We start from the raw sequence: 27,304 nt of genomic DNA on the forward strand, positions 1-27,304 counted from the left end.
TTAAACTAGCGATGCTAATGATTACTCGATTGATTTACTGTCGTTAACCCTTTAAAACCGATAGACGTAATCGATGACCGATTAAGCATGGGCATTTAGTAAGTTATGCTTTGCGCTGTGAGACGCGTCTTCGATTTCACACATTACATAATCAAGTGTGTGCAGTTTACGTTACCCTATGGAGTCGTGCACCCTCTTATCTGCATATTGCTGACACATAAAACCCTGTTATGCACAGATCTTGTTTATGTCCGCTTGTACCATTAATCCACGGGTCAAGTAATCAAAAAGTAGGCTGCATGATGTTTAATTATGGGCAGGTTAATAAGACCAAACACTGGTTGTGCAAACTTAATTACTTTCTCTAAAATATTAAAGTGTTTCAAGCTATATTATCTTTTTATAGACTGGCATAGGCCTAAATGCGCATCACGGCCAGACATTTATGGTTTATATAAAAACGAGCGCTTACCTCATTTGACTGTGATCATTATGCGGATCATTTTGCATATTCGGTTAATTCTTCAGTAGCCTTGTAAATAATGTATTTTATTTATGAATTGTTTATAAGGACTAAGCTTTTAAATACTGTAATTCTCCAAATGGAAAGTGCTTGAGTGGTTTGATAATATATCGTCATTCAATCTTTATGCGTCATGTTTATGATCTGCCCCTCATCCTGCAATATTACAGATCGATTTATCAGATGATTTGTCATAGAGAAATATTAACAAAAGGATTTTCTTTATGGAGACCCATTTAAAAACAATCATATAAGAATAAAAAAATAAAATAATTTATTTATTATAAATACAAGTTTTAGTTACAATAACTTAAACCGAAACATACCTTTGTACATAAGAGCAGGATCTCGGTAACCTTTAAGAAAAGTTTGTTGCATCAGAAATGACTCTCCCTTATGACGTCTGCCTTAAACGTTGTATGCATCACCGTCGCGTTTGTACACATGTTTTAAATGAATGCTTTTTGTCTGCCAAATTCATATAATAAATAGATCGATAAAATAACGTTATTAACCGTTAACTGTAAACGTTTCTTTTCAGAACCATTAAAGTTGATCTTTTTTCCATTTTTTGTTTCTGTTCCTGAAAAATGTCATTCATTTCTGTTTTTCGTTTCCGTTCCTTGAACCGGTTAGAATTATCTAAATTGATCTTTTTTTGTTTTGCTTGTACTGTCTTGCTTTAAGATGAAGAATAAATTTAGTTAATTTGGACCATTTAATCATATAATTTAATCTTCATTCTCATGTTTTTTTAGTGTTCTCTGGCTTGCCATAAGAAGTGTTTGGAGACTCTGGCCATCCAGTGTGGTCATAAGAAGCTCCAGGGAAAACTACATTTATTTGCGATCGACTTTGCTCAGGCGGCGAAGAACAGTCCTGATGGAATCCCCTTCATTATCAAAAAATGCACCTCGGAGATCGAAAACAGGGCGCTTAACATCAAGGTGTGAACTTCCTGTCTTTATCTGATGTATTTCCTGGAGGATATGAGATGTAGATATTGATCGAGACTGAAAGATGGTTTTGTTTTTGTTTGTCTCTAAAAGGGAATTTACCGTGTTAATGGTGCCAAATCTCGGGTGGAGAAGCTTTGTCAGGCTTTTGAAAATGGCAAAGACTTGGTGGAGCTTTCGGATCTCTACCCTCACGATATCAGCAACGTCCTCAAACTCTACTTACGCCAGGTGATTTGATGTGTAGCCATTCTAATAATGTTTTTTATTATTTTCTTTTAATAATACAATTTATATTTACATGTGTTTTTTTCTTTTTAACTTCCCTCAGCTCCCAGAGCCTCTCATTCTCTTCCGATACTATAACGACTTCATCGGACTGGCTAAAGAGAGTCAGAGTATCATTGTTGATGAAGTGGAGGCATCGAGAGGATGTCCAACCTCTGACACTCCACAGATCAGCGTAGAGCTCAATCGGGTCCTCTTCAAGATTAAAGACCTGCTGCGCCAGCTTCCTCCAGCCCATTATAAGACCCTGCAGTTCCTCATTCAGCACTTGCACAGGTCTTTGACTCCCACACAGAGATGAAACCTATTGCATATGTGTGTTTTAATCAGAATTTTAATGCTAACAACACCACGTTTCTTTTCTAAAATAGAGTGTCAGAAAGGGCAGATGAGAACAAAATGACTTCCAGTAATTTGGGCATCATCTTCGGTCCCACATTGATCAAACCCCGACAGGCCGATGCTGAGGTGTCTCTGTCCTCTTTGGTGGACTATCCCTACCAGGCCTTGATCGTGGAGCTTTTGATCCGCCATTATGAGATGATCTTCGACACTCCTCTGAGTCCGCTTCCACCTTCCTCGCCTGTAGCAGAGAGCTCTCCGCTGCCCGTTAAATCACGCTTCACCCCTCAGGAGAAGGGGCAACAGCTTAGCAGACATTCAAAGTCCCTGGTGGACATTAAGGAGGTGAGGCAGACTGATATTTTAGGATATTGTGCATTTAATGATAATGGAAGTTGCTTTAAAGTTGGAAAGCACATCAAAATCCTGGTACTCTGGTAGGATTCAAATTTTCCCAATCTTGTCAATACCTGTTCAAGATAGATGCTTATCTGGATTACCAGCTGATGGACTTTGTTTGGCAAACTTAACTGAGCTAAATAAAACTTTAGACCACTTTTGATAAATAAACATTTTGAATTTTGTGGTGCAAGATGATCTGCGAGTTCTATCCAGCTTGCCTAAAAAAAAAAAAAAAAAGAGAGATACACCAGTTGGTTTTAGCTGGTTTGTCGGTTTATGGAGCTAGTTTTGGGCATCTTGATTAAGCTAATTAGAACGTGTGATACCACTAGTTAGACAACTTTTGACTAGTGACAATTGGGCTTTTGAGATCCAAGATCTACCCGTGTTTTCTAACTTCTCACAACAAAACCAAGTTTATCAATGTGTTTTAACTTTACTGCCAGTGGGTGAGACTGGTTATATTCTTGATAAAGCTAGTTAGGACTGTGTAGACCAAGTCTGACAAAAGTTGGGTTTTTGTGCTCCAAAATGGTCTTATCAGTTGTAACCAGCTAATAGTATCGTTAGCTGAACTGTTGATGGACCTGGTTTTGAGCATCTTGAAAAAGTTTTAAGTTCAATTTATTTATATAGCACGTTTTCAACTGCCACAAGGCTACACAAAGTGCTTTACAGAAAGAAAATAAACACATGATATGAGCATAAAACAGTAAAAACAGTAATCGGCACATAATAGGAAAGAACATCGAGTATATCAATAAAAGAGCAAAATAAAATACAATAAAGAAATATTAAAATAATTTTTGCCTAATTAAAAGATGCTACCACAGTTGACCAACACTAAACACGATTAAGAACATGACCGTTTTGATCCCCTTCCCCACTCCCAACACCCCCCTCCCCTTCTTAGGGGAAGGACTTAAGCTTCAAAAAACCTAGAAAATAAATGCGTCTTTAATATAGACTAAAAAATAGGCAGCGATGAAGCCTTTTTTAGTTCTAATGGCAGGGTGTTCCAGAGGCGAGGACCTGCTATGGCAAAAGCACGTTCGCCCCTACTTTTGAGGTGGGCCTTTGGAACTTTTAATAAAAACTGATCAGTGGAACGCAAGTGTCTTGGAGGAGTGTAATTAACAATCAGTTGGGATAAATAATGAGGGCCTAGACCATGTAGGGCTTTATACACAAAGAGAAGGATTTTAAATTCGATTCTTTGTGTCACCGGTAGCCAATGTAGAGACCTCAGAATAGGGGTGACGTGCATATTTCGGCCTTTTTGTTAAGAATCTGGCTGCTGGGTTTTGCACTAACTGTAGGCGAGTAATCTGAGACTTAGGCAGCCCAAAATAGAGAGAGTTGCAATAGTCCAACTGGAAGGTTATAAGCACGTGCATGGAAATTTCTAGTGTGAAGGAAGAGAGGATTTCATTTTTGAGAGAAGGCGGAGTTGGTACAAACTATTTCCAACCACTTCTGAGATATGTTTATCAAATTTTAAGTTCTGGTCTAATGTTATGCCCAGGTTACGTACCTGGGGTGATCTGAACTCCTCTTGAAAAGCTATTTTGATCTGGTTAGAAACTGTTGAGCAGTAACAGTTGGGATTTTTAAGTCCAAGACGGTCTACGAGTTTTAACAGACAATTCCACCAATTGGGTTTTGCTAAACTGCCAGCTGGTGGACCTGGCTTTGAGGATCTTTATTATTGCTTGTTCAGGGAAGCCCAAACTCAGTCCTGTAGGCCTGGTGTCCTGCATAGTTTAGCTCCAACTTCTTTCCATACACCTTTCTGGAAGTTTCTAGTATACCTAGAAAGAGCTTGATTTGCTGGTTCAGTTGTGTTATTGGGGTTGGAACAAAACTGCAAAAAATTTGGGCACCCCTGTGCTAGTTAGACCAGTTTTAAACAGTTGGGTTTTCTTGCTCAAGATGTCTTTTCCAGCTTAGCTCATCAAAGCTAGGTTCACCAGCTGTTTCTTTTTCCAGAAGAAAGAACTTCAAAGACTCCACAAATACCACATTGAACACTTCTCTAACAAAAATATTACATTTCCTAACTTATTTGCATTTTTGTCTTTGTTTTCAAAAAGCAGCAACAGTCAAAAGCTAAGATGTATAAAAGGCATTCCTCCGTAATACCTTCTATGCATCTGATGGATGAGGTGAAAGAGGGAAAGATACGATCTGACAAAGACTTCGCTGCAGGTCAGTATTTTTTAACCCGGGTAAAAAACAACCACAGTCACATAGTGTGAAAAACAAAAGCTTCAACTTCTCTCACTCTTTGCAGTTGGCGATAAATCGGACATGAACAAGCTCCTCTCATCAAGTGTTCCTGAAATGCGAAACTCACCTGGTCTCACTCGCCGTAACCATGTGACCAGAGTCCAGCTACGACCTCCAAGACCCAAGCTCGTCTCTCGACCAATCAGCATGCCGGCCGAACGCCTTCTCAACCTCTCCAAGGTGGACGAATGTAATGTGAAGAACTCCGTAGAGCAGGAAGAAACCCACAGTCGAGATCCCGTCATCGAGGAAGTATCCGAAGAGGAGAAGCCCAAGTCCAGAGCGGGAAACCATTACAGGAAATCATACATCGACACGCAAACTCTACGGCGGACTTGGGACAAGCAATACAAGCATCATGACATCACTCCGAAAACCTGTCCTGTAGATTCTGGGTCCAATGACACCAATGTTCACACTTCATCACTCACATCGTCATCCTTCTCAGAACACAGCAAAAGCCCCAGCACAGTTCTTGCTAACAGACCCTACACCATTGCTGTGAGGCCTGGACGTACTTTACGTAGGGAAGGAAACATTAGTGAGTTTTGTCCGGTTCCTACAGCCTTCAGGCCCCCAAGAACTCTTCAGCCTCCACCTGGAACGTTCTACAAACCTCCAGGAGGCAAGAGCAAATCGTTAACTGAGGTTGAACTCCAGTCTGTTAGAGCAACCGCAAACAGTACTGAAGAAGAAGAAGAGGATGATGACGATGACGATGAGGAAGAAGAGTTTGGCGTGGAAGTCTCGGTTGATGAACCTGAGCCAGAATTAGACCAAGAAACATCAGTGGACGCCCATGATACAAGTCCACTTCCTGAATCGCCAAGCTCCAGCCCCGAGGAACTCGGACAAAATGAGACCAAACCTGTGTACCAGAGACTCCGATCACGGCGCATGCAGGATCTTGAGCACCGCGAGGCTCATTTTGTTTGAGATCTGAACAATTATGGATAATTTTAGAGCTGTTGGCGATGGGCGAACAACTCGACCGCATGAATTTTTGTGACAGCCTCATTTTGTATATGTGGAAATCTGTTTCCATAACTGTGAAGAGATCCAAGGACGTGTTTTAATACTATATATTAATATATTCCACGTCTGCTGATTGAAATAATCAAACAAACCCCTTGGACAACAGTTTTTACCCAGTATGCACTTAATATTTTCTCTTTTTTTTTACTTTTATCGCATCACTTATGCACCAAGGACAAAACAATCCATTTTATTTCTCATTATAACTCCAGAACGTCACTGTCACTGTGCAATTTCATTTACACTGTATATGGATTTTTATATTGTTTAAAATATATAAATATATATATATTCTGTATATTTCTGTATTTTTATGTTTTACACCAAAACCAAATCGACCAAGCTGTTACAGTTGAGTATCGTCACTTTATTATAATCATAAAAATGCACTTATTAGACTTTGGAACCACATGTTTCTGGCTACTGAATTGTCGAACTACGCGCAGTGTTAATTGTGTTATTCAAGAACAACAGATGGATGTAATCTGAATGTTATACACTTGTTTTGTTAAAGTGTGCAAAGGTATTTTTTTCTTTTTATACAAATACTGTTAATAGTAATTATTGTTTATACGTTTCGTAATACAGTAGAAAGCTTTCAGACATGCAATTTGGCCCACATTCTCTAATGTTCATATAATATTGCAACAGTTTGCCCAAAGTTTCGTTTTCTTATTTCTTTTGTATGTTTCATGTCAACTAAAATGTCATTATACCCCAAAACAAGCAAGTCAAACCAAAGCAAGTGCCTTCATTTACAATCCACTGACACAAATTAGCTGGTCTAAACCACATTTAAGACTAGTTTATTCAGTGTTTCTTGTAAACGGCACCCATGCATCGGATGTGATGCTAGTGTTTTAACAGCATTTTCAAAACGTCTTACCTTCCCTTAAGTGTAAAAACAGGTACATGTGAAAATACACACTTGTAACTTATTAAAACCACAGCTGATGTCATACTTGATTTTGTGTTTTTACTTGAAATGATTTTGATCTACCTATCGGATTGTACTACCCTCAATGTATGCATACAAGTGTGTCTTTGAAGCCCGTTTTTGGAATGGCAATATGAGTTTAAAATTATGACCATCATCGCGTGTTTTTTCTCTCATTTCTTATGTCTCATTTCATCCTGAAATTACTAGTGCATCTTTTCACTATTTTATACCTCATTTTGGACAATACACTGTATGAAACAAACATTTGAAACACTGTTACAATGCTTAACTATGGCTACAATCATATTGCAATGTTTTATTTAGGAGTGTAATTTTTTTAACATGACGAAAACACCTAGAATATTGTTAAAAGTGTCATTGGAGCATGTGTGTTTAATGAACTGTATAATCTGTTGGAAAAGTGGCAGTGTAAATGCCCAATAGCTTTTTAAATTTATAGTTAAACTTGAGGGCTTTCTTTCGATTCTGACTTCATATCTGACAATTAAGAGGTTAAATGTCAGATTTTTTACATTTCTGGAGAATTGTGAACAATTAGATCTTCTCATATTACTTGATTGCATCTTTATCTGTGGTGGAAAGAGTACTGATAAATCATACTTAATTAAAAGTACCATTAGTTGCCTAAAGATGTAGTGCAAGTAGAGTAAAAGTATCTGTTGTAAATGTTACTCAAAGTATGAGTAAAATGAAGCCCTTTCAAAAGTACTCAAGAGTTGCGAATATTCAGTATTACACTGTAAAAAGCTGATGCATTTACATGTATTTTGTGCATGTGTGTGTAAACGTAACATTCTGTAGTGCATTAAATTATTGCTCATTAGGCACACAACACAATAAGACGTTAATATTAGGTTAGATTTAGGTTGTGATTTCAGGTGACCAAAATTCAATGTCTAGCCAGCATCTAAGCACAATATTATTTTGATGTCCAATAATGGCGTCAAATGATTTTGATATTTGGTTGATTTTAGGTTGTGTTAGAAAGTGATCAAAATACAACGTTGAGTCAACATCTTAAACCAACATCATACTGTCGTCAAACACTGACATTTATTCATCAGGTATGGCAACTACTGTAAAATCTAATATCTGATAGATGTCATAGTGGTAACGTCCACACAACGTCAAACTGTAACATCATTAGACATTGATATTTGGTTGATTTTAGGTTGGATGTTTTCTAATTCCAGTACACAAGAAGAAAATAAGTAGTGACAGCAAGTTGAATGAAAGTAAAGGAGTAAAGGTATCAATACAGCTCTAAAAATGTGCTCAATAGTATGTAAACACATTTTTAAAACTACTTAGTAAATTACAATTCCTGAGAAAAACTTTACAAAATGACAGTAGTTTGAATGTTTGTCATTTGTTACTTTACACCACTGATCTTTATGTCACAATTGCAGAACTTGTAGTTTTTGTCATGTCTATTTAAGTTTTGTTTCCACCACAGAACATACAACTTTTCATCACAGAATTCTGGCTTCCTTTTTCTTTTTTGCCATTTTGAGTCTCTCAATTAGGACTTTTCACCTCGAAATTGCTGGTTTGTTTTTCACATTTAAAAGATGTAATGGCAGAATAAAAGGGATAATTCACCTAATAGATTTTTTTCACCATTTACACATTTAGATATGATTTCATCAAGTTGTTAGAGAAGCTGACTGCAGTATTTGTAACTTAGTAACCAAGTAAACAAGGCAAGCATAATAGGCACAATGGCAGCTGACTGGTCACCTGTGTTGGGGAGAGTTACTTTAGAAAGTAATGCATTACAATACTGACTTACTCCCCAAAAAAAGTAACTAGTTGCGTTACTTAAATACTTTTATGAAAAGTAATGCGTTATTATGTTACTTTTGTGTTACTTTTTTATACCTGTTTGAGGTTTGATCTTTTTCAGAACTTACAGGGTATTTTTCTCTAATTAAATTTATGAGGAGCTCTACATTTAATGACACACTGTATAACCTTCTTTTACCTTTTTCTTTTTTTTTTTTTTAAGCAAACTTCCATTCTCTATACATGCCATATACGGATTAATGAAAGTTGAATGCAATGTGTTGACTACTTTTTTATTTTTGTCTTATTAGTTGAGTAAAATCACTGTCCATTGAGACTATCCTTTTTCTTCCATGTGTTCAAAATAATGAGAATACAGAAATGTAAGGCTCTGCCATTTTGGTGTTTGTCTGTTCCTGCATGGAGCTAGTTTTCTCATTAAGTGTGATTCAACATGATTACACTACGATAACTTTATTTCAGCAAACTATTAAAAAAAAGCCTACAATCTAAAAAATTAACTTGAGTTTCATTAAAAAAGTAATATTATTACATAACTCAGGTTACTTGTAATGTTACCCCAACACTGCTGGACACGTGATTTCAATCGTTCATATTACAACTTTTTGTTTGCACACTTCCGAAACCACCGCAAGTGAGTGTATAAACTTAATTCTTTTTTTTTTCGGCCCTTTAATAATCTGACATCGGCACAGTGGAGTTCACCGCCAACTGCGCCAACTTATCCAGCATATGTTCCACGCAGCAGATGTCTTTCCAGCTGCAACACATCACTGGGAAACATCCATACACACACATAATCTAAGGACAGCTTACCCAATTCATTACATGTTTGGACTTGTGGGGGAAACCGGAGCACCTGGAGAAAAACCACGTGAACACAAGGAGAACATGCAAACTTCACACAGAAATGACAACTGACCCAAGCCAAGGCTCGAACCAGCGGCCTTCTTGCTGTGAAGTGATCATGCAACTCACTGCGCCTCCGTGACGCCCTGTATAAACTTTTTTTTTTGTTGCTATTTTTAATTTTTATTATAAATTTTTAGCTTCCATCTCATTAGATACTTACAAATGCAAAGTCACTGACAGGAGGATGGAAATGGCTGCTGCTTTCCAACATTCTTCAGTATTACTTCTATTGTTCAACAGACGAAAGAAACTCCAACAGGTTTGGAACAAGTGGAGGGAGAATAAATAATGACAGTGTTAATTTTTTGGCTTGAACTATCCATTAAAGTTTACATCGTGTAATTCTCACTCCCCCACCTCAGAATTGCAACTGACCTAACTATAAACTCGAAATTCAAGATACAGAAATAAAGTCAGAATTGCAGCGGGAAAAAACGAGGTTTCTAGGTTTTCTTTGACAGCCCCACTCAATCTTTACTAGATATGACATCTTCATCTCCAGCAAATAAGAGTGAAGAGTTCATATTGGCCAGTTATTGGTTGTTAGTTAGGTCACAGATTCAGTGAAGCGTGGAGTAGCCGCTCTCACACTGGTGAAAGGAGCTTAAATCAATCTGATTACAAACCTGCTTTGCGTCTGCAGCAAGCCTGCAGTCGGTCGACCAAACACGGCCATGAGCTTCAGCAGAAGCAAGCACAAAAGAGCCTTCTTCTCCTGAGGTGAGTCTTGCCACTGTTACCATTTTTACGTGTGTCTTTTAGTTGTTTCCGAATGAATGGTGATCGGGTGTTACGTAAAAAAGCATTCGGGCCTGTTACGTAACAGCGCTGCGTTTGTCTGTTAAACGCTGAACTATATTGACAGCGCACACAATTCATTTCTTGTCTCATTATGTCTCATGATTGGTCTTATGATGAGAGTGTGTACTGTACCAAGGCTATTTTACTAAACGAAAGCCAAAATTAAGACAAAAACCGAAAAAACAGAACTAAAATAAATACATTAAAATCACAACAAATAACTGACAAGATTAGCTAACAACAGTCACTGCAAAACTAACTGAAATTAAATAATTATTATTTTCAGAATTATTGAGCTCTTATTTTGTGGTGGGAAATCTAAGGAATAATATAAAATAAGTATTGGAAAACTATAATTATTATTATGAAGGATTAAAGGCATAAATGGTTTGGTTGCTTTGGATCATACAGTTTAAAAAAAAAATATATATATATATATATATATATATATATATATATATATATATATATATATATATATATATATATATTTTTTTTTTTTTTCTTTTTTTTTAAGTGCAAATCGTGTAAATCAATAAATGAGAATTCCTGTGGTGATATTAAACCACTGATGCATGTATTTGTTACATTTTTTCGCACATATAACCATCTTGACATGTTTGGTGAAGGTAAAAATGAGCAGGAGTGACTCTCTTGCTGCTTTTGTGCAGGTAGGTCCTGTGTGTGACCCCTGTGGGGGTGAAGAGCAGCAGTCATGGGGACCAACAGCCAGGTGCGGCTGCTCCTCTGGAAAAACTGGACCGTCCGCAAGAGACAGAAGGTGAAATGTTCATTCACTTTACACAAAATAACTATTTTCTTTCTAAAGGAAATTGCTTTACAATGTTTTATATTGAAAATGATTCAAAGATTGATTATATGTGTCTGTCAGCAAACAGTTTATTTTTGAGCCTTTCTAATGGATTTCTCTGGATTTTCACTCAGACGCGGCTCTTTATGGAGATTATGTGGCCTGTGGTGCTATTTATTGGACTGGTTTGGCTGAGAAAAGCGAACCCCCTTTACAGACAACATGAATGTATGTATGCCGATTAGGAAATTAGTAGTTACTGTATACTATTTTAATATTCCTATTTTGATCACTAGACAGTTAAATTAAAGGGATAATTCACCCCAAAAATAAAAATTTACTCCCTGTTTGTTCATCTTTACGTGGTTCCAATAACCTCTGTAGATTTCTTTAATCTGGTGAACACTAAAGAACATATGTTGAAGAAATTTGTAAATATGTAACCATTGACTTCCATAGTAGGGAAAACAAATACTAGTGAAGTCTACAGAAGATACTCATAAAGGTTTAAAACAAGTGAAGGGAGCGTAAATGATGACAGAATTTTCATTTTTGGTTCTTTTTAAGTTAAATATCTTTTTGAAAATGTTACGAATTTACCATGGTGTTTACAGACACACAATACATTTTTCAAGGATATTGGTTTAAAACTCTAAACTCTATATTTTACTCAATATAAAACAATTCCAGCCAAGTAACAGGTCTTACTAACCATCTTTTCATCCACTTTTTGTGCATGTTGGGATATACTGTAGCATAAAAGTAAGTATTTTATAGAAATGGCAACACACACGATGGTTTGCCATCTTCATACAAGTGGTTTGCCATCTCCTGGTTGGAGGAAAGTCCTTACCCACGGTGGAGGAGTTCCAGTATTTTTGTGTTTTGTTCACGAGTGAGGGAAGGATGGAACGTGAAATTGACAGGCCGATTGGTGCAGAGGCAGCAGTAATGCACCGTTATGGAAAGGAAGTAGCTGAGCCAAAATACAAAGCTCTCAATTTACCGGTCTACATTCCTACTCTCACCTATAGTCCCAGGTTTGTCAACTGGAAAGTGCTCGAATGAGAGCCGCTGCTCCTCCACATCAAGAGAAGTCAGCTGAGGCTCAGGCATCTGTTTTGGATGCCTCCTGGACGCCTACCTATGGAGGTGTTCCAGGCATGTCCCATCAGTAGGAGGCCTCGGGAAAGACCCAGGACATGCTGGAGGGATTATGTCTCTCAGCTGGCCGGGGAACGCTTCGAGATTCCCCCGGAAGAGCTGGAGGAAGTGTCTGGGGTTCTCTCCTAAGGCTGCTACCCCTGCGTACATACACGTAAAATTGTAGAATATATGCTCAGAAACATTTTTATCAGATAAAAAATACTTGGCAGCACCTTTTGTTCGATTTTGTATTCATACTAAAGCAATTTATTATATCTACAAAAAGAGCCACATCAGGCTTCCATTTTTGTTATTGATATTTTGCATCAATTTCCCAAGAAGGGGGAATCTTGAACAGAAGAAATGGAAACCTGTGCAATTTTTGATGGAAACATCGATACTACCGTTTCTTGGCTATTTGTCTACATAATATGCTCCTTTTTTGGCAATATTAACCAGTTTGCTTTTCCTCAGGTCATTTTCCAAACAAAGCTATGCCCTCATCTGGCGTCCTTCCATGGATCCAGGGGATCGTCTGCAATGCCAACAACCCCTGTTTCCAGCACACGACTCGTGGAGAATCTCCAGGCCTGGTGTCCAACTACAACAACTCAATGTGATTTGACTTCCATGTGCAAACTATGCAAAAAGCTAATCTTCTACTGCTCTAATCAATGCATTCCTCTTGCTCAGATTGGCTCGTTTTTGGTCAGACGCACAGGAGCTGCTGTTTGAAGATACCGAGTTTCTGCAGTTGGGACGGTTATGGCAGGAACTTATGGCTATGAGCAGCTTTATGGATACTCTTCGGACCAATCCTGAGGCAATTGCAGGTCAGCAAATCTCAAGTCACCTCAGTTTCCCAGCCGCTCTTTCACTGTGTACTCCACTCTCTTTTAGATTACGTCCTCAATCTGCCTTGAAGAGGTCCTTTCATGAGGAATGCTAAGAAGCTTACGCTACTTCCATACTATTATTTTTAGAGAAAGCACTTCGATTTGTTTACGTCTTCACAGTGCACACAAATAGAAGTCGTCTGGGTGTTGAGTTCAACATTCTTACCCCGACAGTTCTAATGAGTCTGTCCTTGCTAGAAAAACAAACGTCTGCTGCCATCAGTGAAAATGAGATGGATTGTCCTCAGGATTTTGGAATGAAGCCCAAAAGTATACTTCAACATGCCACCCAAATGCATGCAGTCTTGACATAACCTTAGTTTGACTGTTGCATAGATGTTGGCTGTGGAGATTATTGTGGTGCAGCCTTTGCAGAAATTCACATTAGGAGTATGTGGTGACCACAGAGGGAGTGCATGTGAGACCATACAGACTTGTGGACTAAGTAAGCTTATACCAAATGTCAAGGCAATTCCTGGAGATCTACCTTCCTGCAGAGTTCAGCTCCAACCCTGATTAAACACACCTGAACCGATTAATTAAGGCCAGAACTGCACTTATTACAGGCAGCTGTGCTTGATATGGGTTGCTACTGACATTTGGAGGAAGGTAGAGCTCCAGGAACAGAGTTGGTCACCCTTGCTGTACGGTCTTCCTCTGAGTGCACATGTTTCTAATGTAATGCTACTTTTACTTTAATGTAGACAAAGTCCACTGTGGAGCTCACCTTTGTGTAGGCTCAGCAGAAGTTTGCATTGAGGTTGAATTGAGGCATCTGTCCAAAATCTCCATTTTTGCTCAAGTCCATATTTTGGGATGTTGTACTTTGACTATTGAATAGTGCATGCTCGGATCAGAAGACATGTATAAAAAAAGATATAGTTGCTGCAAAAGGGAAGGGGGAAAGCTAAGGAATAGGATGCACTATGGTCTTGTGGACTTGAGCCCAAATAATAATTTAGTCCTGTCCCAAATAGTCCTTTAAACATTCACAGTGTTCCTCTAAGTATGCATGCCATTTTGACCCTGAGAAGGTGTGCAATTAGATCGTATATCATGAAGCAAATGGGTTGTGATTACCTTTCGGAAGTGATGAATGGGACACCCTATGATCTCTTAGATTTTAGCTCAAAGTATATCTCTACCCTGTCCCAAAAGGCATCATGGATGGCTGCTTTGACTGTTGTTGGCTAGAATACTGCTGTGGAGCGTAAAGGCTTAGGCCCCGTTTACACTAGTACGTTTTAGTTTTAAAACGGCGTTTTAGAATGAAAACGATCCGCGTCCACACTCGCGTTTTACCCAGCGTTTCTGAACTGCTCTCCGTCCACACCAAAACGCTGAAAACGCACATCACGTGACCACACAGACACTCTCGGGCAAGCGCTGCAGCCCATGTACCCAGATGAGAGCTGTGCTAGTCGGACTTCTCATCAAGCATCTCCCGCTGGATCTAATCTCACTATATTTATTAAACGGGATATTTCATTCATCTTGTTGTCTTTATCTAACGACATATTCCCTGACTTTGGGCATTGGAATCTATTACTTGTTCTCAGGTAACGTGTTTTGGCTGAGCGCAAAGATAAGTTAATGATTAATGTAACCACGTACATTCTGTATATTGACTTATCGCTTGCCTTTATTTCCTATAATGTATAAACTTATTGTATGTTATACTTTTAAAATGGCCATTATCGATTCTTAAAACTGATACTCAGCAAAAGAGAGGGGATGTTTCGTATTTTCACTGAAATTGAAAGGAGGCAGTTGTTATCGGCTCCGTTTTGTTATAAATATCCAGACAGTGAAGATGACGCTCATCTTATACAGCACGGCGCCTCAACATGTCTGCTGTCTAAGTTGCTAATATTAAAATGAAAATAGGCAGTTCCTTAAATCATGTTTACATTTTATTGTTGAGAAAGTGAAACAACGAAGCCAGGGTGATGTGAATGAAGTTATAAAGTACACTGTTCCCTTTGAAGATTTACCCGTGTCCTCGGTATAGTCTGCTTTTCCATATCAAACTGAGAAGAAGAGACTGCAGCCTTGATCAAACTTGCGAAGTCTGAACTTACACGGAGAGAAAGCAGGACTGAACTGTGTGTGTTGGGCTACTTAATATTCAGGAAAAGCCCCAATCAGAGAGGCGAACGTCTGCAGCCCCGCCTCCGTTTTCAGATGTCTCCGTTTTCCATCATCCACACTGAGACGGAGCAGCAGCGTTTCAAAATGAAAACGGCCTCTCCAGCGTTTTCGAAACGCTCCGTTTTCGGCGCTCGAGAACTCCGGCGTAGTGTGGACGGTTGGCGTAACCGTAGCAAAACTTATGCGTTTTCAAACTAAAACGCATTAGTGTAAACGGGGCCTTAGTTATACTTCCGCATCGAGTGATTGCCGTGACACATGGTGCATACCTTGCACATTGCCGTGCATTTATACTTCTGCGCGCTGTTTCTGTTGCTCTGCATTAACCCTTCTGAAACGCTAGCTGGCAGTGAGGTTTTTATTTTCCTCTGTGTCGAGTTTCTTCACTGGTGTTTTTTTTACTGACGCTACCTTTATGTACAAGTAGCTCAAACTTGCTCATTTAGAGGCAGGAACTGGTGGACGTGGAACAACTTTAATCATAAGAAAAACACAAAACAGGGGACTTGACACTTGTAAACCAATGTTGTAAACACTCACTCCAACGGGTTCGCATAGCGTCAGCCACGGCAAGGGCTTCAATTCAATTAAATTCAGCTTTATTTGTATAGCGCTTTTACAATGTAGATTGTGTCAAAGCAGCTTCACATAAATGGTCATAGTAACTGGATCAGGGTAGTTCAGTTTTTAGTGTTTAAGTTCAGTTCAGTTTAGCTCTGTTCAGTGTGGTGTGAAATCATTACTGAGAGTCCAAACACTGAAGAGCAAATTCATCGATGCATAGCTTTTCAGATCCTGAACAAAGCAGGCCAGTGGCGACAGTGGAGAGGGAAAAAAAACTTTTCCAATAGGAGAGAACCAGACTCAGTTCGGCATGACCATTTTAATTTCTCCGCTGGCCAAAAGTCTTGTGCAGAGCTGCAGTCTTAGTATGCACTTGATGCAGAAGTATAAATCAGGTGCAGCCTTCACGCGGTTCCATAGCTCTCACCGTGGTTGACACCGACACTGAAACGCACCTACACGACGTGTAGCTCAAAATCTGTGATTGGTCGGCTTGGTAGTGCTGATGAGTGTGGGCGAGAGCTAGAGCCGCGTGAACCTGTTGGAGTGAGTATTCACAAGTGTTGAGTCCCGTGGAGGAGCCTCAGATGGAAACTTTTTTTTTGTGTATACCTTATGATTAAATTTGATGCACATCCACCAGTTCTCCCCTCACAATGAGTGACTTTGAGCCACTTGTACATTTAAGGTAGCGTTCAGAAAAAAAAAACACCAGAAAAAAAAAAACTTGACACAGAGGAAAATAAAAACCTCACTGTAAGCTAGCGTTTTGGAAGTGTTATTGCAGATCAACACAAACAGCAAGCAAAATTATAAATGCATGGCAAAGCACAAGGCTGGTGTCGTGGGTCACGCTGATCATTTGACGCAGAAGTATAAACAAGGCATACGCATGCACTTGATGCAGAAGTATAAATCAGCCTTAACTCTAACCCAGAGTATACTTTGCCTCATTGCACCCAAAACCCTTGCATACCTCCTCAAAATCAGCAGTTTGGTACCATAATGTTGCTTTGACAACCAGGATGAGAACTGCTGTGGTGTTCACCACAGGCTTAAAAAATGTGTGCATCCATCTGCTTCCTGTTAAACTAAGTTTAAGCTAGGAACCAATTGTTCAGTTATTCCTACCACAACCATAATGCCTTGGATAATCCTACTAATGCCCAAATATGCTTTAGTTTGCATCAACAACTTATGGGTGTTTTTGCACTACTTACTTTGTCCACAAAGAGTCTACACTGAACACTAGATGTTTCACAGTGGACCCAAGGACCCAGGACCAGTGCTGGTCAGGTACCTATTTATTACATAATAAAACAGGTCTGTGTGTAATACCTGAGTCGATTATGCTCAGGGAGAATCCCATCTACCAGTGATCAGTCAGTGGCACTTTGTATGTGTTTTGTAACTTGCAGTTTATAAAATTAGGATGGGATGCAAGCAGGAAATAAGGTGGTTAAAACACACCTGCAATTATTACCTCAGCTACAAGAAGCAGAGCTTGGTTTCAACAGTGGTCAGATAATGGAACTTGAATTTAATACTACTGCATCAGTCATTGCCTTGATAATGTATGTGTAATGTAAACAGTGATATGATCAGGGTGCAATCAGACCTGTGTCTCTAGGTCTCATTTTTAAACAACGTAACAGCTACGGGTCGGACACGTGCAGCTCTGTTTGGGTTCGAGTCTAAGACTGGAAAAAGATTGTTATTTTACAGGCAGAAAAGAGATGGTGAAGATGGAGCAAGTATTTTAAACAAGTAAGAAGGGAGATTTTGGAGAGACAAAGCTCAGACAGTGAAGAAGGATGCTGGGGTGCTGACTGCTTGATTCTGATTGGCTGATGAACATTCTAAGGTGTGCAATAATTGTGCACTGTGCACTGTAGTTCCAGGCAGGTCTTGGCCATATTAATACGCTCACTGACTTCAGTTATTTCAAATCCGAAAACAAACAAGACAAAAGGATTTGGATTTAATGTGTAAGAAACTAGTCCTGCACACAAGAGCTGTATCAGGACTAAAAATACAACTGAAATACAACATGGAGCTTTATGGTGGCACAGTGGGTAGCATGATCACCACACAGAAAGAAGGTCACCGGTTTGAGCCCTGACTGGGCAAGTTGGCATTTCTGTGTGGAGTTTGCATGTTCTCCTCGTGTTGCTTTTTAAAACTGCCTGCTGGATTAAGGAAAGTGGGTGGGTGGATCAATCTGTGCTTCTGAAAATACTATTGGTTGGGTTTAGAGAAGGAGGAGGGTGGGTCAGTGGATCAGTCAGTCGACAGCAGCCTCTGGTGGATTTACGTGAAAACAGCAGGCATGAATGGCACTCGCGAGAGAAATTTAAGATCTCAAAAAGCATACACAGTGGCCTTTGGTGGATTCGCGAAAATAAAAACTGCAAAAAAAAACAAAAAAAAAACATACCCCCTGGGACGCATTTAGCGCTCTCCAAAAATGTATAGTGATACGTTTTCAGAAGGAGCCTGGGTTGGAAACAACAGTCCTGTTCAGTGTTGACACTTTGTGGACAAACTAAGTAGAGCAAAAACAACAACGCTGGCGTTTGCAAAGCCACAGTGAGTTGCTCATGCATACCAAAGTATATTTTAGGCTTTAGTAAGATTGTCCAAGGCATTATGGTGATGGCAGGAGTGACTGAAGATTTGGTTCCTGGCAGAAAAACGTGTCTTAAGCTTAGTCCTCCGTGCAGCATGTGGCATTCAAAGAACTAACACCTTTGTATCTATTCATAAAAAAAAAGGTTTTGTTATGTAAAATGGTGTCTGGATCCTCTTGATTCCTGGCTCTGATTTAAAACCACAATCTATTATCTTCCCACTTTCCTTTTCAAAAATAAGCATAGACAGACTGATATCTTGGCCGTATTTCAGCAGGATGGGGATGTCTGGCATACCAAAGTCTTTTGGTCTCATCTAAATAATTGTCATGTTCCTGAAGTCCTTCCAGCTGATCATCTCTTAAGTGTTAAAGTGTTGCATTCTTTTAGCCTGTTGAAATTCTTCACTCCGGCATCCTGTTCACGCATTTTTGTTCACTTCTTATGCAGGTCGAGGCATAAAAGTGGAAGACATTTTAAAGGATGACGAAACTCTCACAGCATACCTGCTCAGAGATGTTCCTCTCACTGAATCTGTGGTACAACAGCTGATCAACTCACAGATTCGACCCGAGCAGGTAAGCTGTTTAAATAATTCAGACATGGAGTCAATACATGTAACTGACAAGAAATGAGCAGTGCCCATGCCACAAAAATAAGAATAAACATGAATGAAGTGGCAGAGTCCTGACAGTATCACGTCTATCATTTGTTTACTTTCATTCAGGGTGTAAACTGCTAACATTTACATTTACATTTAGTCATTTAGCAGACACTTTTATCCAAAGCGACTTACAAATGAGGACAAGGAAGCAATTTACACAACTATAAGAGCAACAATGAATAAGTTCTGTAGGCAAGTTTCAGGTCTGTTAAGTCTAAGAAGGAAAGTATTAGTAATTTTTTTTTTTTAGTACAGTTAGTGGTATATCCAGAGAGGCAATTGCAGATAAGGAAGTGAAGTGGAGACTAAATAGTTGAGTTTTTAGTTGGTTCTTGAAAACAGCGAGTGACTCAACGCGGGTGTTTGGGAAAGTGATTTCTTCCCTCTTTGGGATGGAACTACGAGGCGACGTTCATTCACAGAACGCAAGTTTCTGGAGGGCACATAGATCTGCAGAAGTGAGAGTAGATAAGGAGCAAAGCCAGAAGTCACTTTGTAGGAAAACATCAGAGCTTTGAATTTGATGCGAGCAGCAACTGGCAGCCAGTGCAAATGGATGAGCAGCGGAGTGACATGCTCTTTTAGGTTCATTGAAGACCACTCGTGCTGCTGCTAACCAAATCAAACATTTTGCTATGCCATGTTGTCAATCGAGCAGATATATTGCATGCCTAAGCGTAGAATGTTCATCAACCAATCAGAATCAAGCATTCAACAGCATTAATGAAAATAATTGAATCTTTGTACGAATAAGAATATCTGTGTATCCTCAGCTGTGTTCACATCACCTCCCCGGGTTCAGCTTAAAGTCTCAGAATCTCAGAGGTCACTGACTCGAAGCGGCCCTTTTTGTGATCATCTAATTAAGGCATGAATGATAAGCAGATTGACTTCACCGCACGCCAGGATAAAAATTCATCTTTTTCTCCAGCATGTAAACAGACTTTGTTGGTGGATTTGAATGTCTCTGTTTGAGACTGAGGCAATCTTGGCTGGTTCTCAAGTGCCCGTTTGTTCGGCTTCGTGTTTGGGTTTCTCAGCTCTCTTTACGGACCCTTTGTGATGTATATATTTGTCCTGCGAGTAATCAGACCCCCCAACCAGTGGCAGAAGGACTCTGATCAAACCTCGGCCTCTTATTTCTCAGTCCCGAGATTCTTTGTGGGTTTTATTGCAGCGAGAACAAAGCACTGATGGTGGTTTGCACGAGGCCGGTTCCCTTTTGATCTTGTGGTCAGAGAGTAGAGCAGGTCTAGGGGAAGTGATAGCATGAGCAGGAACATCAGGACCCCGGTCACTTTCATATGGAAATGTAAGGGAGAGGAATGTGAGGCATTTTGAAGGATTTCTCAGAGGTGCTGCCAGTCAGTCAGCGGGGGTGAACAGAGGAAGAAGGAATGTCCTGGATGGATAAGTCCATAGCTGTTAATGACATGGAGAGAGAGAGAGTGAGAAAGAAAGAGAGGAAGAGAGAGAAAGAGAGAGAGAGAGAGAGAGAAAGAAAGAGAGGAAGAGAGAGAGAGAGAGAGAGAGAGAGAGAGAAAGAGAGAGAGAGAGGAAGTTGGAGAATTTAAATCGTTTTTTTTTTATTTGGAGTCGTAGTTTGCATATACATTTTTAAAAAATAAACATTTCAAAATGGAGTGATCTTACACTGTAAAAAATGATGTCCAAACACAAATTATTACTAGAGATACAACATATTGTGTTGGAGTCCCCTACAACAGTTTTAAATGCAACTAAGGTCAGTAAACATTGCTTTTATGTTCATTTGAATCAATATTTGGTTCATTTGAATCAATTCAGTGCTTAAGATCTGTTAACTCCTCGCTTATATAGGCCAACGATGATTGGTCAGCTGGCCAAGTTTGTTTTGATTGGTCCTTCTGCATCTTTTCCGCTCATTTCAGAGTGTTTGTATATGTCTGTGGAAGATAGGGATTATGCAACTATGTTAATTTGATCATATTGACATACTTTGGCTGTCAAAAGATTCAAAGAAAGTTTAAAATATGATATCGTAGTGAACCACCCCTTCAAGTAAAGTGTCTGGTGCATATAGAGAGAAGAGAGATTTTTAGTTTGTAGTTTGGCTCGTTGGACTCTGATTGGTCAGCTGGCCAAGTTTGTTTTGATTGGTCTTTCTGCTTCTTTTCTGCTCATTTCAGAGTGTTTGTGTATGTCTGTGGAAGATAGGGATTATGCAAATATGTTAATTTGGTCATATTTGCATACATTGGTTGTCAAAAGATTCAAAAATATAATGACTTGTTAAGGTGATACAGAGCTGACTCTTTTTTTTTTGAGAGACAACATCTTTATTTATCAACTCTTCAGACTTTCTACTTCAAAGCAGGTTACAAACTGTGTATAAGATATTTTTAGAAAACCCATATGATGAGCTCTTTCATTTTAATTTATACACATAATCAGATTATTTAAAATCATTCAAATACATTGATTTGATGCTCAAAGAAAGTTTAAAATATGATATCATGGTGAACCACTCCTTTAAGTAAAGTGTCTGGTGCCTGGTGTCTTGTCGTTTTGTGAGATATAGAGATTACTAGTGATGCAATTATTACTAGAGATTCAAAATATTGTGTTGGAGTCCCCTACAACAGGTTTAAAAGTAACTAAGGTCAGTAAACATTGCTATTATGTTCATTTGAATAAATATTTGGTTCATTTCAATCAATTTAGTGCTTAAGATCTGTTAACCACTCGCTTCCATTTTCCAAAAATAATTGGTCAGCTGATTAAGTGTTTTGATTGGTTTTTCTGCATCTATTCTGCTCGTTTCAGAGTGTTTGTAAGTCCATGGAGGATGGGGATCATGCAAATATGTTAATTTGGTCATATTAATCCCATGCAGACTTTGTGTGGCCTAGCTCACTTTAAATTTTGCAGAGTCTGCTTTCTTGTGGACAACATAGAGATAATGTCAAATTCATAAGCAGCAGATATTGTTTTGTCTAATACAGCAGACAGCCACACCTCAGAACAATTTTTGTGTGTTTTAAGCTAAGGGCTAAAGGTGCTTCAGGATGTTTTGAGATGTTAATGATTTCCTTCAATTTTGTTGCCAACACCCTGTGCCCTATCCCAAGTTGAAAAAACGGTTCCAAAGGAAGCCCGATAGTCTTTCTTTTGTGGTAGTTGTGAAAAAAACATCATGTTTTGTGTATTGTATACCTTATTTTTGTTTTTTGTTCAGTTAGCATTAGCATTAGGCAGATAACATACTGTAGATGAGGTTTATAAAAAAATAAACAGTAGTTTTACTACAAAAACTATATTTTTTGCACTGTTAGCATTAGCATCTGTAGAGATCTAACCAAAAATTAACCATGCTTTTGCTTCATTAACCATACTTTAACCATAGAAGTGTGATTATAATCAATGCTAGATAACATGGGTTATACAGGTTATTAGACTAGACTATTTTCCTGCTAAAATAGTTTATAAATAGTTTTTATTCAGATATGCTATATTTTTCAGCTAATGCTAATTTAATAGTGGGTCAAGATAATTTTGCAACTTTAGTGAATAATCTTAACTAGGCCCCCACAAAATAATAATAATAACAAAAACAATTGTGGCCTTCATGCTATACAAATGGCATTGGAGTCTTATTTGTAGCATTACGGTCATTGGCGTCTCTGACATGTCAACACACCCATCGTGGTATCCAAAATTTAACCATGATTTTGCTACACAGAACCATAGAAGTGTGATTATAATCAATGTCAAATAACATGGTTTATACAGATTATTAGACTATTGGACTAGATTATTTTCCTGCAAAAATAGTATATAAATAGTATTTATCGTTCAGATATGCTATATTTTTCAGCTAATGCTTATGTAATAGTGGCTCCAGATAATTTTATAACTTTAGTAAGTAATCTTAACTAGACCTCCACAAAAAACAAAACAAAACAAAAAACCTAATAATTATGGCCCTTATGCTATACAAATGGCATTGGAGTCTTATTTGCAGCATTATGGTTGCTGACATGTCAACACATCCATCGTGGTATCCAAAAATGAATCATAGTTTTGCTGCATTAACCATAATTCAATCATATAAGTAAAGTTATAATTAATGCCAAACAACACGGTTTATACAGGTTCATTTTAAACAGTATTAGACATTTCCCAGCTAAAATAGTAGTATACATTCTTAAGATATGCTATTCGGCAGCGAATGATAATTTAATAGTGGCTCTAGATAATTTTGTTACTTTAGTAAATAATCTTAACTACCCCTCCTCCACCCCCCCAAAAAATAAACCAAAAACAACAAACAAATACAAATACATGCTATATAAACGGCATTGAAGTCTTATTTGCAGCATTATGGCTGTTGTCATCTCTGCCATGTCAACACATCCATCATGTTGGAACATAAACATGACGGTAAAAATCAATAAGACCCAACATTGCACTGCCTTTGGGAAAACCCGATTTAAGAGATATGTGTGTGTTTTCCAGAAGCGTTTTACTACTACTGAACGATTAAGTCCAGCTCAGACTAGCACAATGGCATTAACTTCCCTGAACTCTTAATCTTTTCCTTGTGTTTTTCACTCTCTCTGTCAGTTTGCGTATGGAGTCCCTGATCTCCATCTGAAGGACATTGCCTGCAGCCAGACTCTTCTGGAGCGTTTCCTCATTTTCCCCAACCGCTGGGGCCTATATGCCGTCCGCAACGCCATGTGTGTCCTCACACCGCAGCGTCTTCAAATTATCGAGGACAAATTCTACGCCAACCTGGACTTCTTCAAGCTTTTCCGCCTGGTCAGTCTGTTGACACATTTAGTGAAAACTATAATGCTGGAAATGGCTTTGGGTGTAGAGGATGAGTGGGTGTATAAGATAAGACAGCTTCAATATTTAAGTTCACTAAACTTAAATCATGTCCACTACACTTGAATTCTAAAGTCCTTTCATTCTTAATCACAACCTATCTAGTTAACTAAACTTAAACCACCATTTATTACATGTGAATTGTCAAGTCTTGTCAACTTTAACCGGAGTTAAAACATCTTCACTATTTAAGTGAAGTAAACGTAAAATTTCTAGGCAGCACGAACACTTTAAGTTGAAACATGATGATATCTGGCATCAACAAGGCATTTGCGCCCACAGATCTACTGCTCACTGGATATTTTCTCTTTTTCAGACCATTCTCTGTAAACCCTAGAGATGGTTGTGTGCGAATGCCTAAATGCTTTGAGTTGCTGTCATGTGATTGACTGACTAGAAATATGCGTTAACGCGCAGTTGTACCTAATAAAGTGAGTATATATTGATTTGGTATTCGGAGAACTTTTATTTGGAGTAGAAATCCTGTGTACCATTTTAAAATGGTAAACAGTAACAGTGTCACTAATTTTTGTTGCATGGTCAGTCTGCTCAGTAAAATCAGTGATATCTGGAAGTGGGTTTGGGTGTAGAGGAAGTGCTGACACATAACTATGCAAACTATGAGGGAAATCATATCAGTGCTTGTTTTGATGGGAGGCAACAGTGAATGTTATTGGTAAAAATGTAGTTAAAAGATTAGCTGTTATTTGGGGGCAGCTAAAAACCAATGTCATTTCATATAAGCACAATGTGTTTATTACATAATGTAGCTCAAGCACGTCATAAGATGTGAGATAAGAGTTAAGTGGATGACTGTAACATTTCCTAGAAAATCAACGAAAAGGCAGCAAATGCAAAAACACAAATTGTGTGAGTCTGCGTCTCTTTATATATGCAGGTCTAGTGACTTTTATGTTTGTCCTTTTTTTTTTTTTGGTGATCATCAGCAAAAAATAGACTGGTCAGGCATGTTGACCAAGGACATCTTGATCTAGGGAAAAGAACACAGACAGGGATATTTTAGGAGTAAATCTATATTAAGATTAGTGTTTGATTTTAAATTAAGAGATCTTGCATTGGTGCTAAAAAAGCTTCATATAGATGTTTTATTGGGGATTAAAAAAAAAACTTTATTCATTTGTTAATTTTCCCTCAGCTTAGTCCCTTTATTCATCAGGATTCACTACAGTGGAATGAACTGCCAACTCATCCAGCATATGTTTTTACACAGCGTATGCCCTTCCAGCGGTAACCCAGTACTGGGAAACCCCTATACACTCTTGCATTCACACACTCATACACTACGGCCAATTTAGTTTATTCAATTCACATATAGCACATATCTTTGGACTGTGGGGGAAACTGGAGCACCCGGAGGAAACCCACGCCAACACAGGGAGAACATGCTAACTGAAATGCCAACTGACCCAGACGGGATTTGAACCAGCAACCTACTTGCTGTGGTGTGAAAGTGCTAACCACTGAGCCACCATGTCGCTTTCAATGTTCTTTAATACACAAAATAAATGACATTTGCTGTTTGTTCAAACTACTTACTTAAAATGATTTTAAACAACACAATTCTTGAGTTTTTTGGGGGGGGCACAACTTAATTGTTTTGTTCAAGCCACTTAAATTTGTAAAAACTAATAAGTTAACTTAATTCCTTCATGTTGTCCCAACACAAAATGATTGTGTAGAACCCAGCAGTTTTTACAGTGTAACATCAATGCGTGATGGATTAAAATAGAAGGTTGGTGATTAATTGTAGTATTTTATTATAATGTTTTAAAAAGTGAAAATAACACTTTGTTTCAGTGGTAAGTGAAAATGTGTAATAAGTTACAGCATTTATTGTAATTTTTATATTTTACATTAAATTATTGGAATACTTATTAGTGAAACTGAAAGAAAGACAAAACATTTTTTATAGTGATTGGCAAAAATGAATTGTGATTAATTACATTAATCACAAAATAAAAGTTTGTTTTTATATAATACGTGTGTGTGTGTTTGTGTGTTGTGTATATATTTATTAAAATATTATATCTATTACAATTTTCAAATGATCAATATTCCTAATAAAGTGATTTGTAAATAACACAGAAACTAACATAACAGAAACTAATAATTAAAGAAGTTTATTTTTGTCTAATTGTAAATGACTAATTATTGATTAGAATATTTCATAAAATTAAGATGAATTAATTATAGCATTTTATAATACTATATACAATTAAAGTCAGAATTATTACAACTGATTATTACAAATGATGTTTAACAGAGCAAGACATTTTTCACAGTATTTTGGATAATATTTTTTCTTTTGCAGAAAGTCTTTTTTTTTTCGGCTAGAATAAAAGCAGTTTTTATTTTTTTAATATTATTACCCTTAAGCTACATATTGTTTTAATAGTCTACAGAACAAACCATCGTTATACAAAGACTTGCATAATTACCCTATACTGCCTAATTAACCTAGTTAAGCCTTTAAATTGCCCTTTTGGCTGAATACTAGTGTCTAGAAAAATGTCTAGTAAAATATTATGAAAGAAATCAGTTATTAGAAATAAGTTATTAAAACTATTATGTTTAGAAATGTGTTGGAAAATCTTCTCTCTGTTAAACAGAAATTGGGGAAAAAATATACAAGGGGGCTAATATTTCAGGGGGCTAATAATTCTGCCTTCAACTGTATACTAATACTAATATATACTAAATTATATTATATATGTAACATAACTTCTAGTTTTAGTTTCAAAATGTATTATTTTAAATGAACGTGAAAAAAGAAGTTTATTAGCTCGTCATCACATCTTACTATAATTTTTATAAAATTCCAAACTTCTAAAAAAGGGTTAGGGTTAGGGTTAGATCCTAGGTTAGGGTAAATCCTAAAAAAGGAAGAATGATGATTAATTACTGTACTTCCCTGTTTGATGTCACATCCTACATTTTTGCCCGGTTGAGTCCCACACACCCTTCCGGTTTGTTGCTGTTGGTTTGTGGTTTCCAGATGAGCTTGGGGAAGGACAGAGAGCCTCTAGCCTGAATCACCCCGTCAGCAGCAGAACTGGCCTATATTTCAGTAATGAGCTTACAGTCCACACTCCCCTGCTAGACTAAACCCTCACAGAGCTTTAAATAATAACTCTGACACACTGGACTTTATCCTTTCCATTGTTCATTCACTTGCTGGACACTTTTAGCCAAAGCTACTCATGTTGTTAGCATCTTACACTTGCAAACTGTAAA

At 38.0% G+C, this 27,304-nt stretch overlaps 2 protein-coding genes across 5 annotated transcripts in view; both read left to right on the top strand.

The window, feature by feature from the left end:
* arhgap29a (Rho GTPase activating protein 29a) overlaps positions 1-6,794 on the top strand; it is a 114,249-nt gene extending 107,455 nt beyond the window's left edge. For 3 of the 4 annotated variants that reach the window (XM_688135.10, XM_073940881.1, XM_005162826.5), the window contains 6 exons: positions 1,282-1,470; positions 1,573-1,710; positions 1,811-2,043; positions 2,139-2,454; positions 4,605-4,719; positions 4,805-6,794. In XM_688135.10, the coding sequence (XP_693227.4) occupies positions 1,282-1,470; positions 1,573-1,710; positions 1,811-2,043; positions 2,139-2,454; positions 4,605-4,719; positions 4,805-5,736 (1,923 nt within the window). In that variant the 3' untranslated portion in view covers positions 5,737-6,794. The remainder of the gene's footprint in view (positions 1-1,281; positions 1,471-1,572; positions 1,711-1,810; positions 2,044-2,138; positions 2,455-4,604; positions 4,720-4,804) is intronic. The other variant, XM_009297526.4, reaches the window with a different exon arrangement.
* A 3,346-nt stretch (positions 6,795-10,140) lies between these two features.
* On the top strand, positions 10,141-24,495 carry abca4a (ATP-binding cassette, sub-family A (ABC1), member 4a). The gene is given in 8 exon segments (NM_001002206.1): positions 10,141-10,234; positions 10,987-11,096; positions 11,261-11,354; positions 12,747-12,888; positions 12,966-13,105; positions 18,964-19,091; positions 23,783-24,052; positions 24,087-24,495. Coding segments are annotated over 7 exon segments (843 nt in total). The 5' UTR covers positions 10,141-10,234; positions 10,987-11,030; the 3' UTR covers positions 24,090-24,495.
* Positions 24,496-27,304: the final 2,809 nt, after the last annotated feature.

The sequence above is a fragment of the Danio rerio genome, chromosome 24 (genome assembly GCF_049306965.1).
Source record: "Danio rerio strain Tuebingen ecotype United States chromosome 24, GRCz12tu, whole genome shotgun sequence".
NCBI classification, from domain to species: Eukaryota; Metazoa; Chordata; class Actinopteri; order Cypriniformes; family Danionidae; genus Danio; species Danio rerio.